The 13562-nt window shown below is 42.1% G+C and overlaps 1 protein-coding gene across 2 annotated transcripts in view; it reads right to left on the bottom strand.

Moving 5' to 3' along the window:
• ARHGAP31 (Rho GTPase activating protein 31) overlaps positions 1–13562 on the bottom strand; it is a 111675-nt gene that overhangs the window by 31432 nt on the left and 66681 nt on the right. The window contains exons 1-4 of one of the 2 annotated variants that reach the window (XM_077776666.1): positions 12976–13051; positions 12660–12804; positions 1853–1935; positions 494–601 (exon numbers count right to left, since the gene is read on the bottom strand). In XM_077776666.1, the coding sequence (XP_077632792.1) occupies positions 494–601; positions 1853–1935; positions 12660–12804; positions 12976–12980 (341 nt within the window). In that variant the 5' untranslated portion in view covers positions 12981–13051. Of the gene's footprint in view, positions 1–493; positions 602–1852; positions 1936–12659; positions 12805–12975; positions 13052–13562 lie in introns of those variants that run through there. The other variant, XM_077776665.1, reaches the window with a different exon arrangement.

Here is a 13562-nt window from a genome sequence, read left to right on the forward strand (position 1 = left end):
AGGCCTTTTCAAAAAATTATAGTATACAGACCCATAACTTTAGCCACATCTTGACTGTAGCCAGAAAATGCCTGTGGAACCCAGAGTTTCCAGGTTAGCAAGCAAAGAGCTCAGGCTATTAAAATCATCTTTTTTTTTTTTAAGTGTATGTATTTATTTTGAGAGAGAGTGTGGGAGCAGGGGAGGCGTAGAGAGAGAGGAAGAGGAGAGAATCCCAAGCAGACCCCACACTGTCAGTGCAGAGCCCGATGAGGGTCTCGAACCCACAAACTGTGAGATCATGACCTGAGCCAAAACCAAGAGTTGTATGCTTACCCACTGAATCACCCAGGCACCCCTGAAATCATCTTTAATTTATTTGTGTTACAAATGACCACTTAGCTACAGGTCTGCCTTCAAGTGGCTTCAGTTTTGAAGAATCCAGTCTTCATTTCAGTTAGTGGGCTGCTTTGAATCCACTGGGGTGGTGAGAAGGTGAGGGTGTGGTGGTTACCTGAGCAGGTTTGGCGCCCACACCAGGGCCAGGTTCCTGGCGTGCATGTTGGTCTTGCTGCTGAAGGAGGCAATATGGGCCAGGTGTCGAATCAGGTATTCCAAGGTCCTGTAATGAGTCATTTTTAAAAAATTTTTAACAAAGTAAGAAACTTTGGTGCCTGTGTAAAGCGTGACTTCTGGAGACGGTTTCTAGGTTTGAATTTAAGAGATTCTAAGTATTTCTATCTCATGAATTTTGGAGGGATATCAGGAAGGTAACAAGACTAATGGAAATAATCTTCCTTGCCCTAGGCATTCTGGCCCAGGTGGAGAAACAGAATGGCTTTGTCATAAGACAGCTGAGGCCCTTGGAGAGGCAGAGACAGACCTGGGAATCACAGCACCCAGAGCCTGAGAGACATCAGTGGCTCCCTGGGCTTCATTTTACCCAGATCGCCACTGCTGCCACACAATCTTAAAACCGGCTCTTTGCTCTTTCTGTAATTCTTCCAGCTACAGGTAACTTGGTCCTTATTAGACAGCTGATCTCATGGATGAATAACATCTGTTATTATAAGAAATTCTTTTTATTTTTAATTTTTTAAAATGTTTTTTAATTTATTTCTGAGAGAGAGAGACAGACAGAAAGAGAGAGAGAGAGAGAGAGACAACGTGAGCAGGGGAGGGTCAGAGAGAGAGGGAGACACAGACTCTGAAACAGGCTCCAGGCTCTGAGCTGGCTGACAGTACAGATCCCAACGCAGGGCTGGAACCCACAAACTGTGAGATCATGACCTGAGCCAAAGTCGGCCGCTTAACCGACTGAGCCACCCAGGTGCCCCTAGGAAGTTCTTTCTTATCCCACATTAAAATCTGCCCCCTTGTAAAAGAGGCTTAGAGAATATCGGGAAAGATGATTAGATGAGGGGCTAAATTGGGAGAACAAAATGGAGGGGTGGGCTGATGTGAGGAGTGGTACTGATGAGCAAATAGAGAGATGAGTCAGCCAAAAGCTCAAAAGGTTCAGCCAAACCCTATTTAAAAATCACCCTGGTTTCCATAGACTTGTTTGTGCTATGAGTCTGGGTAAGGACCTAGGCTATCACAGCTAGTGAGGTTGGCTTGTGTGGCCAGAACAACTTCCTGTGAGACTCTGAGGGGTGCCCCGCAAGTAAAAAGGACACAGGCTGCCCCTTCCTGCCAATGTCCCTGGTCGGGCACCAACTCACTCTGGTAAAAGTTGACCCACTCACCTGCCTCAAAATGCCACAGGAAAGTCACTGTCCACTGAACTTGTTCCCTTTTATGATGCCAGCCTGCATCTTTCGTCTTATACCACCTTGAGAGGCTGTGGGCTTCTTTTACCAAGGATTCTTACCTGTAATGGGATGGGGGAAGCTCCTGGATAACATTTTGGATTCGGGCCAGTTGGCCTTCTTCTGGGCAATGAGACACGGCTTCCTGTGAAGAAGAACATGAAGTTGCCGAGTGAGTGCTTGAGAAGGTGGACACTCTGCTGCATCTGCTGGCCTTCTTTAGGTTTCTGGTCCTCCAGGCTCCCCACCAGGCCTAGAGATTGTCTTTCCAAGAAGCCTACTTTTCTAGTAAAAACAAACAACTAAAATCTGACGGTTCGTGATGCAAAGTGTCTAACAGTGAGTGCATGCAGGGACATGTGGATTGTTGGGGTCTCTGTGTGCCCTCAGAAGGTTGTTAGGTATCTGGTAAAGATGTAGAATGTTGGGTGTGTGGTGTGGCAGAGTGACAGAGATTCACACTGGGAGAGAGGAAGAGAGACAGAGAGACATGGAGATGACAGGTGAGACTTGCTCTCTGGTTGTGTCCTGTGTGGGTGTTTGGTTCTCCTGAGCCAGGGAAACTGAAGGGGCCCCATGAAAATAGCTGGTTTTTTTTTACTTTGGTCCCATTCCTGCTTCTGTTCTTGCTGGGACCTCCACCCCTCCCTTACACATAACTTATAGAACAGATAATGTTGGTTCTCTTTGCAAAGGTCAAGGAGTTAATGATCTCTTTGGAGTCTTCCAGCATAAGAGATGACATCTAAGGAGTGACCAGGTGAGGTCATCATGACCGTTTTCCAAGACCACTGACTCATCAAGGCCCGTGGCTCCAGGGCATAAGTGACTTATGGAGAACACTTAAAGACCTATCTTTGTTCCTGGATTACTGAGAAGACGCATGCACTAGACAACCATCCTCAATAAAAACCCAGGTGAAAGAGGAGATTCACCTTTGCTTTCTGAGTTTCCGTGACACTCTCTCCATACCTACACTCTTTATGTCTTTGATAAACTCTATTCTCATTTCCTTTTGTCTTGAGTTTTCTTTCCATCCTGTGAGAAGCGGAGGACCCTCTCGGCTGGTCCTGTGAGATCCCCTCTTGAGGTCCTTGGACCCAGCCAGCCTGCATCACTCCTCTCGGCCCAGGGCCCTCAAGGAGAGGCAAGGGCATCAGTAAAGGCAGTGTGATCACAGGCTTCTCCAGAACTCCTGCACAATGTAGGCATCCCTGGGCAGATATCCCTGTGCCCTGTCCTGAGAGACTGTTCTGCCTGTGCCCAGACTCAAGGGCCTCTTCTAGTGCAGTGACTGAGTGCTCAAGAACTGCCAGCAAGGGAGCAGTAGCTAAGTACAAGGTCAATGGTAATCACATCTTTCTTTCTTTTTTTACTGAGGTACACTTTACATACATTAAAAATGCACAAATCTTAAACTAGAGCTCCATGAATTTATTCATATGCACATATCCGTGTATCCCCACATAGATCAAGATACACTTTAAAGGGGGCTCCTGAGCTCACGTCAATCCTTATGACCCTGACTTCACAGGCATATATGACTTACATAGTCTTGTGTTTCCTCCCAGTGCTAGAAAGTTGCTAAAAAGTAAAAACAGAAAATATATTCCTTAGTTTGATAAATATTGCCCCCTGTAATACAACCAAAAATAAGTTCCTGAGTGTGGTGTGGTTTTCTTATAGCCTTTGGGCTTTAGGTGTCATTCTTTGCTTGTGAATAAAGGCTGAAGTTCAAACACTCAGTAGTGAGAATTTTTAGGCAAAGTAGAAGGGAATTAACTTTACTAAAGAATTAACTTTACTTCTGTTATGCCAGACCCTATTTGAGGTCACACTTGCTGGGTCTGTTTAGTTCTAAATTAGAGAAGTCCTAACCGGGGCTAGCCTGGACCTCCCAATTTCCTTCCCCGTCTCCATTTTTTCCCACAGAATTCACCACCATTACTTATACAGTATAATGTGCTTTCTTAGTAGGTTTATTGCTTATTGTCAGTCTCTCATGCTAGATGTAAACTCTGCAAGTGCAGGGATGTGATGCGTCCCTGTGCCTGGGGCAGGGCTGGCACCCAGGAGGCGCTCCCTCCATATTTGTTGAATGATTCTACTCCATCTAAGTGGGACATCATGCCAGGGCTTTGTTGACCAACTGGGTTCCCCCCACTTTTTCTTTTCTCTGCTCTCCCCTCTTAGTTTAATCAAAATAAAACCTACACAGAAACCAACTGTTTTAAAAGGCAATCAACATCGCTACATGGGAAAACTTGAGACTTTGTTTCCTGAGCACTGGTGGGAGAAATGAGGGTCGGGGAGGGTCACAGTCACAGGGGTCCCAATCTTCTGGTGGGTGTGCAAGCCTGAGAAGAGAGCCAGCATCAGCATGGTCTCTGTTGTAAACCTCAATTTTTCAGATACGGAGGAGGTGGAGGGTGGGAACAAGAATGAGGCCTGGAGTGAGCACCTCGACACCTCTGCTCTCTTCCCGAGAAGTCATTTAGAAAACTCATTTGTGGAGAAGACTCACACTCCCAAGGCAGGGGGAACCTCATAAGGGGCGCCAAGAGAGAAAGGCTCCTGGAGGGGACGTGGAATGTGGTACGGACCCTCCCACATTCTATCCTGCAAAGGGGGAGGGGTGAAAGTTCTCTCTTCCTCCCAGCAAACTTTGTAAAGTGCCCCCCCCTTTCTAAAAATGTATCTGGGGAATAAAGGTGCAGGTGAATTTAACAGCCCTCATGGAAAGTTTCTTCAATATTTTAGGAAGCTGTTAGTCATCTTTGTTCTGAGAGGCTGGGCGGCCCGCCCCCTGATGCCTATAGGTCCCATTTGGGATTCTTGTTTATTTCATTGTTCACAGCCTCTCTCCATCCCATTCAGAAGCTCTCTAGACACTGTAGTTTCTCCGGGAGGGCTACAGTCCTTGAAAACTGGTTTTTAACATTCTTTGTTTCCACATTAGGTTGGCAGAACCTACCATTGGGGAATTGGGGGAGGGGAGTTAAAATTCTGCCTATCCCAGTTTTTTGCCTGAAAGAGAATTTCAAAACTCAACTTTTGCCAAGCTAATCTGGCTAGCAGTTAAATCTTAAAAGATCTAGAATGAATCTGTGACTATCTGCTCTCTTCCAATCAGTATCAAGAAGACTGCTTCCTTGCCCTTCGTGGACTCTGTCCAAGACTAGACTCTCTCCCTTCTGGTAGGCGCCTTCCTCCTGTTTTATCTGTTTATGTGAACACTCGCGGCACCCTTACAGCTCACGTCCTGCTACCCCACAGCCCTGTCACCATGGTGGACAAACAACCCGACCCTACCCTTTCCAACTGTAACCCAGCCTCAACACAGTATTGTCCTTGATTTTCTGTTAATTATTTAAAAATTATTAAAAATCCATTTTTATTACTTAAACATCTTTTAAGGTATTAGACTAAAAAGTAATTTATGCACGTGATTTTATTTTTAAAAACATTTTTGGGGCGCCTGGGCGGCTTAGTCGGTTGGGCGTCTGACTTTCGCTTAAGTCATGATCTCGCGGTTCGTGGGTTCGGGCCCCGCGTCGGGCTCTGTGCTGACTGCCAGCTCAAAGCCTGGAGCCTGTTTCAGTCTGTGACTTCCTCTCTCTCTGACCCTCCCCTGCTCACGCTGTCTCTCTCTCTCTCCTAGAAATAAATAAAAACATTAAAAAAATTTAAAAAAAAACATTTTTAATGTTTATTTTTGAGGGAGAGAGAGAGAGTGAGTGTGCATGAGCAGGGGAGGGGCAGAGGGAGACACAGAATCCTAAGCAGGCTCCAGGCTCTTAGCTGTCAGCACAGAGCCTGACGCGGGGGCTCAAACTCACCAGGCACAAGATCATGACCTGAGCAGAAGTTGGACGCTTACCTGACTCAGCCACCCAGGCACTCCAGTGCACATGATTTTATAAATGAAAGCATTCAAAAGAATATACAGAAGTCTTCCTGCCAACCAGACCTTCAGAAGTTGTCTCCAGAGGCAGCCACCATGTGTCCTTACAGGCAGTGGTTATATCTTTCCGTCTTTGTCACACAGGTGGAATGAGCACGATTACGAAAGACTACCTCCATCTGACCTCAGACTTTCAATGGATTTTCTTCTTTCCTGCTTATCTCTTAACTTACAGAAACAGACCCTGCGGGCAAAGCATCCCCTGATGGGGACAAAACTGCCCCTCGAGCAATAAGGAGTGCCCTGAGCCAGCAAAACCGGTGTGAGTGACCCCAGGACAAGGATCGGTTTGACCTTTCCTACCTACGTGCCTGTACCCACCCACCTTTGCCCCACATTTTCCTTACATAAACCTTGAAAGTATTCTCAGCACTTTGGAGATAGTCTTTGAGCCACTAGTCTGCTGTCTTCCCAGTTTCAGCGTCTCTGAAATAATTCCTCTCTTGCTTCATCACCACTCGCCTCTCTGCCTTTGGGTTTTGTCAGCAGTGGTGGTGGAACCTGGTCTGTGCGGGACCCCTGGAGCCAGGGGCTCTTGCACCCCTGCGCCCGGGCTACAGTTATGTGACCTGGCCCATCTCCAGTCTCCCCATCATCCTGTTTGCCTGAGATTGAGAGGTTTCCTGGGGCACAGGACTTTCAGTGTTGAAACTGGGGGAGTCCTAAGCAAACCAAGGGCAGCGGGCCACTGTCCCCCTTGACAGCTATCTTGAGCTCAAAGCCAGTCTGCTTTTGCCACCCACTCGTCCCCTACCCCAAGTGACATTTCAAATGATATGTGTGGATCCGCAAGCCTGTCAGCAAATGTTTACCAGGTAAATGGTCAAACATTTTCCAGTAGCTGGAGAGCAGGGAAAGGAAACACAATAATGAATAAAATAAACACCATTTCTGTCCTCAGGAAGCTTAGGACTGAATGAGGGAGTCTGATACACAAAGAAGTTATTTCAGTATAAACTCAGTACAAAATTAAACATCTCTCCAAACTACCTTCTATAAAAATCCCAAATCAGCAACTTTTCTTTTGAGCGTAATAATATTACTGGAATTAATCTGGCGAAGACTGAATTTTTCCTAAAATGAACTTTTTTTTCTGATACAAAGAAAATGTAATATTGTAGGTTGAGCAATTGCTCCTAAAGACATCAGGTCCTAATATCTGGAACCCACTGTTAACCTACTCACGCGTGAAACATAAAAGCAGCAATCTGCCTGGGCTTCCCAACACCAAATATGAACACTGGCATCATTTCCTACTCACTTGCATATACTGGTTTCTTTTTCCATTTAACTTTATATTGTGGCCAATAAATATGCTAAAGAAATGCAACTTAAAAAAAAAAAGAAATAGGGCGCCTGTGTGGCTCAGTGGGTTAAGTGACCGACATCGGCTCAGGTCATGATCTAACAGTTTTTGAGTTCAAGCCCAGTGTCGGGCTCTGTGCTGACAGCTCAGACCCTGGAGCCTGCTTCACATTCTGTGTCTCTCTCTCTCTCTGCCCCTCCCCTGTCATGCTCTGTCTCTCCCTGTTTTTTAATAATAAGTAAATGTTAAAAAAATTTTTAAAAAAGAAAAGAGATTTTCATGGCTACCCAGGATTAAAAATAATAGATTTATTATCATTTATTTAACTCATCCCTTATTGTTAGACAGATACTCCTCAGATTTTTGTATTATAATACTGCAATGAAATATTTACAGGTCAATCATTTGTGTACACATCTGATTGTTATCTTAGAATGTAGTTCTAGAAATAGAGTTACTGTATTAAAAATATGAGCATTTTAGGATTCTTGATGGTAATTTGAAATAACTTTCTGAGATGTCTAGCCAGTTCTCACTTCCAATAGAAAACCACACAAGAGCCACTGTTACCACAGGATGGCCAGCATGAAACACTAATGTTAAAAAACTGTTTCTTTAGGGGCATCTGGGTAGCTTAGTCGGTTAAGCATCTGACTTCGGCTCAGGTCATGATCTCACAGTTCGTGGGTTCAAGCCCCATGTCAGGCTCTGTGCTGACAGCTAGCTCAGAGCCTGGAGCCTGTTTCAGATTCTGTGTCTCCCTCTCTCTCTGACCATCCCCCATTCGTGCTATCTTTCTCTATCTCTCTCAGGAAAAAAACAACAACAAAAAAACCCCCTTGTTTCTTTAATATGCAAATATATTTTCTAATAATTTATAATTTTTTTTTTAATTAAAAAATTTTGGGGGGGGGACCAGGGTGGCCCAGTTGGTTAAGCATCCGACTTTGGCTCAGGTCGTGACCTCATGGTTTGCGGGTTCAAGCCTCACATTGGGCTCCCTGCTGTCAGTGCATAGCCTGCTTCAGATCCTCTGGCCCTTCCCCACTCTTTCTCTCTTTCTCAACAATAAATAAACTTAAATAAATAAATAATTTTTTTTTTACATTTCAAAACTGTCTACTTATCTGACTATTTAAAAAGTGTTGACTTATTTTTGAGAAAGAGAAAGTGTGTGCAGGGGAGAGGCTGACAGCAGAAAGCTCGATGCAGGGGCTTGAACTCATCATGTACCAGGAAATCATGACCTGAGCCAAAGTGAATTACTTAACTGACTGAGCCATCCAGGTGCCCCATCTGACTTTTTTAAATTGCAGCATAGTCACACACAATGTTACAACTGTTATGGGTTCATTTATAATGTCTTATTTCTTCTCTGCATTGTTTGTTGAGGTTCTTTGTTCATTTGTTTAGTGAGTGGCTTTTTTGATATGTGGTTATTTGTTATGTTTTTTTTCCTTATTAATAGGTAGGATTCCGTATAATTAAAGAATATTAATCTCCTGTCATCTTATTGTAGATTTTTTTTATAGTTGGCCATTTGCCTTTTAACTTTGTATATGGTTTTTATATAGGAAAAATAATTTATATGTAGTTTAGTTTGTTACATTTGTCTCTACTGATTTTTTTCCCTTTGCTTTTGTTGTTAGAAAGACTTTCTTCCCCCTAAAATCTGCTAAAAGGTAAGAATGTAACTTGACTTTCCTCCTTTACTAGTAATTAGTCAATTTTCCCAATACCATTGATTGAATTGTTCCTTTGTTAGTCTGGGACACTTTCTTTACCTCATATTAAGTTATTGAATGCCTGGGCCTATACAGGAGAGGTTAACTCCATTTTAAAATAGTGAGATACTTTTGAGAGAATATTGAAACTTTCCTTCTATTTACTAGCTGTACAAACCCAGGCAAGTGAGTCTCTGAGGCTTATCTGTAACTCACTCATTTGTAAGAGACTATAAGACCTACTTCATAGAGTTACTATGAAGATTAAATGAAATAACATTGATAAGCTTATCAAGTTTATCATAGAGTAAGCAGTCAATAAATAAACCCATTATTATAATTTCATGAATAAATTTCCTTGTCCTATTATTCCATTGACATAGTATTCTACTTTGGCTGTACAAATAGGTTTAAATAGGGGCGCCTGGGTGGCTTAGTCGGTTAAGCGTCCGACTTTCGCTCAGGTCATGATCTCGCGGTTCGTGGGTTTGAGCCCCGCTTCGGGCTCTGTGCTGACTGCCAGCTCAGAGCCTAGAGCCAGTTTCAGAGTCTGTGACTCCCTCTCTCTCTGACCCTCCCCTGCTCACGCTGTCTCTCTCTCTCTCCTAGAAATAAATAAAACATTAAAAAAAATTTTTTTTTAAAATGGGTTTAAATAAATTTTAAGAATGTGTGACAATGCTAACAGAGGTATTTCTATATTCCTGGAGAAGGTTTGCTTATATCCTCATGATTTGTTATTGTGATCAAAGAAACTCATTAAGTGATAAATATTTCAACATAGTTAACTTCACTAATGTCCTACCTATGTAGAAGTCAAACACTTTTATGCACAGCCAAACACTTTTATTTTTTAGTGTCAATACCATGTTAGATTTCCTGGAAACATGATGACAAGTTGACAATAATGTTGCTTTGGAATTATTCTGTTGCTGTGGTAGAACAGAATGATTGGCAATGTGAGGGAACAAAAGTGAGAAGAGATAAATATGGATTTTGTTCTGAGCCTAAAAGCAAGATTTATGATGAAACCATATATCTAAATTTCCAGAAAAGAATTCTTATCTACCCCAAAACTGCCATAAAATGAAAGTTTGTTAAAATAGACTCATTCTGTTCTGTAACATGATGACATTCTACTCTATCATATTCTAAGATGCACTACTATACTGATAAGAGGATTAAAATGATGTAGTAAACAGACAATAAAGTCCTATGCACAAGCTAAAACAAAAATTAAATATATTTTTGGTTGATTCGGATTGCAAATAATTTAACAAATTAAAAATATCCAGTGTTGGTTGGTGAGGCTGCGGGGAAAAGACCATTCTTATCTCTCTGGAGAACAATTTGGTAATACATAACAAAATTTCAAACAAGAGCCTTTTACTCAGGAAATCTAATTGTATGGTTTTTTCCCTAAAGATATAAACAGACAAAAGGATAAAGATATATGTACAAAAATGTTTATTATCATGTTGTTTTGTAAAAGCAAAGCGTTGAGAAACAAAAAGCCTAAATGTCCATAGTAGGAAACTGGCTTTAGAAATTCATTGTGCATAAGAGAGAATATTCTGTAAAAATAGTGTCTGTCAGCACAGAAAGATGGTCGCATTATTGAGTTAACATTGCAAAGCAGCAAAATAGAGTATTGAGAAAGGAAAGTGGAGAGAGTGAAAGAAAGAGACAGATTGAGAGAGCTTGAGAAAAAGAGAGAGGGGAGGGAGAGGGAGCAATCTGTAATGATGTCTCTTAAAATGTTAGCTGCAGATATGCCCGGGGGGTGAGATTTCCAGGGATTTATATTTTCTCCTTTATACTTTCCTATATTGCTTTCATTTTTGCAATAAAATTCTATTTTCATTTGGGAAAACAAAAACACTACAAAAGGAGTAAAAAGGTGAAAAAAAACCCAACCCACATGTTCACCTTAGTTGTTTTTGGTTTTTAAAGAGAAGAGATGAAGGGTTCCTTTCTACTTTCCTCCATCTTTCAAACTGTCTTTTAGCAAATGTGATTACTTTTATTTTTATTTGTGTTAGTTTTTTTGTTTTTTTTTTTTTAAGCTATAGAACACAAGCTGGGGAGAAACAGAGAGAAAGGAAGGGAGAGAATCTCAAGCAGGCTCTGCACTGTCAGCACAGAGCCTGATGTGGGGCTCGAACTCACTAACCATAAAATCGTGACCTGAGCCAAAATCAAGAGTCAGACGCTTAACCAACTGGGCTAATCATATTTAGAGTCCCCTAAACATGATTACTTTCAAAATGAGGAAATAATCACATGTATTGCTGGTATTACAATCCAGCAGATTCACACGAGATCTACAGCTTTTCCTCCTGGTTCCCGGGAAAGACTCTTCTGTGATTCTGATGGTCAGAGACTGCCATTGTGCTTGATTTAGCCTCTCAGAGTGGTGTTGGCCCTAGTTCTCAAGGTCTGCTTAGATTTTTTTGGGTCCACAAACCACTGACACTTCACACCAGCTGGTATATGTTGGCTTCCCCAGTAGTCAACCTCTAAGCCCAAGTTCTTTGTGTTCTGGCCTCATTTTTTTCTCATTAAAAATGTCCTTTTAGTAGATGAGATTTTGAAAGTTGAAGTCTAAAGAGGCAGAGAAAACTATAATCTCGTTATTGAAATAAATGGTTATTAATCCTTTGAACATCTTTTTCTTTAATCACATTTTAATATACAATTATGTATCTGTTCTCTTCCAGGTATCATTATAAGTGTTTCCCTGTATCACTGAAAATGCTTAAATACATTTTAATGGTCCAAGTTCAACATTTAAAATGCATCCACTTATTCCTGTACCATTTTGAACTGAAGAACATTTTATATGCGCAAAGGAAGCTTACTGCAGGAGCCATGAGAAAGATTGCTTCCCACATTAGAGCCTAGATCTGGTCCTTAGCAATAATTGTGACTCCTCCATAATCTGAATTTCAAGCATCACCTTTGACCACCTGATACTGATAGTTCTGTTGACCTCAACTGGGATGATAATCCATCAATAATATTTTTTCACTGCTACACACTTCCTTAAGGTCTCACTTACCTTCTTATCCAGACAAAACTCCACAGTCAACTATTTCAGTCACTCTCTTGCATATACCCTCATCTGTCTCATCCACTTATTAGTTGAACACACCCTCAATCTTGGTTAAATCCAACTCTGTACCTCCATACCTGCAGCCAAATGTTCACATCCAATTTTTAATGCTATCTCTGCTGACATCCTGTAAGCATTTATTCTTTCTACTTTTCCTGTAGGTGCCCCTATCTGGTAACCATAGGGCTGCTATTTAGGTGTTCTGCCCATCCGCCCTTCATCAACCCAACTTACAGGCCCGGCCTGTACTTCCTCTTGGCTACATTTCCCAGATTATTTTCTTTTTCCAGCTTTCTGATCTCTCTCTTGATTTGGGATTGTTCTCTCTCCTTTCTCTCCCTGCCCACCTCATTCCCAAACCCCCAAAAGAAATACAGAGGGAGTAGCCTGATAAAAATGAATTAGCAGTGGGTGTACATCTGGAGTCTCAGGTTCTTGTCCTGCTGTGTGACCTTAGGCCAGTCATTTCACATCTTTTATTCTTAGTTTCCCCCATACTATGACACATTTAGTTAAATAGAGGTAATTTTAATCCAGCTCTTGAAACAAATAAACATGATTCTGAAAATTTAAGAAAGGAAAAAGTTAGCCCACAGACCCACTCCCTTACTTTCTTCCCTAGACCATCCTATTTCCATTACCTGGCTAAGATAATGCCAGCCATCTGGTGAGTATTATTATTGTTATTGTAGTGCGGAAACTCTCCTTAGCCCATCCATGTGTCCCAGCCAGTAACCATCATGGAAATCCAAACACTCACCGTGAATTTCTCATAGAGCTCATAAGTCAGGAGGGGGTTGGGCAGCTCCCTGAAGTACAGCTTGCACAGTGAGCCCACACAGTGGATGTCCTGGAGGTACACTTCCCTTGTCAGATTTGGACATTGATCTGAGCCAAACTCTTGCCTGAAACAACACAGACAGAGACATAACAATCTAGGGAACATGTGTTCCACGTCAGCAGTTGCTTGACTGCTTAGGGGTAAAAAGACCCTCAACTGCTGATCTGACTATATTTTGACCTTGTTTCAAAACGACCTTCTATTTCTGCCATAAGGAAGCTATGGGAAGACTTACCACATCAGGCCTGGATCTTCCCTGTAAAAGCTGCTGTCATTAGGAAAGCATAGTGCCCATTTACAAACGGACTTCTCAGCGCACTGTGTCTGCAGTTTTAGTTATGAGCAGTGGGCAAATGGGAAAACAATCTGCCAAAAAGTCCTGTTGAGATTTCAGTTCTTCCAAAATATTGTTGCAAATGAACTTCTCTTTCTTGGAGGAGAGACCAAAACCAGGGGTGAGTCAGATTGTTATCATTCATCTCCACATACCCACGTCAACAAACTTGTTTTATCTGGAGACTCAAACCCAAGGTTTGAGAACTTTAAGCAACAATCTCCTTGCTGCTAAATGGAACGTTCTAAGCTGCCTGACAGTGACTCCCACAGGACAGATGAGCTTCTAACTATCTTCTTATAAGCAATGTATAGTGAGGTGTTAGGGAACATCATCAGATTCCAGGCCTTGCTTCTAATTATAAAACATTTCCTTACCAAGGCTATATGAATACACTGCCTCAAATAACATACACTTACAAGTTAAAAATCTGTTTAAGAAATGACAGTTTTCAGCTTTAACATAGAGGAGGAGTCCGGTTTCTTGAG

Source organism: Crocuta crocuta, unplaced genomic scaffold (assembly GCF_008692635.1).
Source record: "Crocuta crocuta isolate KB4526 unplaced genomic scaffold, BGI_CrCroc_1.0 scaffold87, whole genome shotgun sequence".
Taxonomy (NCBI): domain Eukaryota; kingdom Metazoa; phylum Chordata; class Mammalia; order Carnivora; family Hyaenidae; genus Crocuta; species Crocuta crocuta.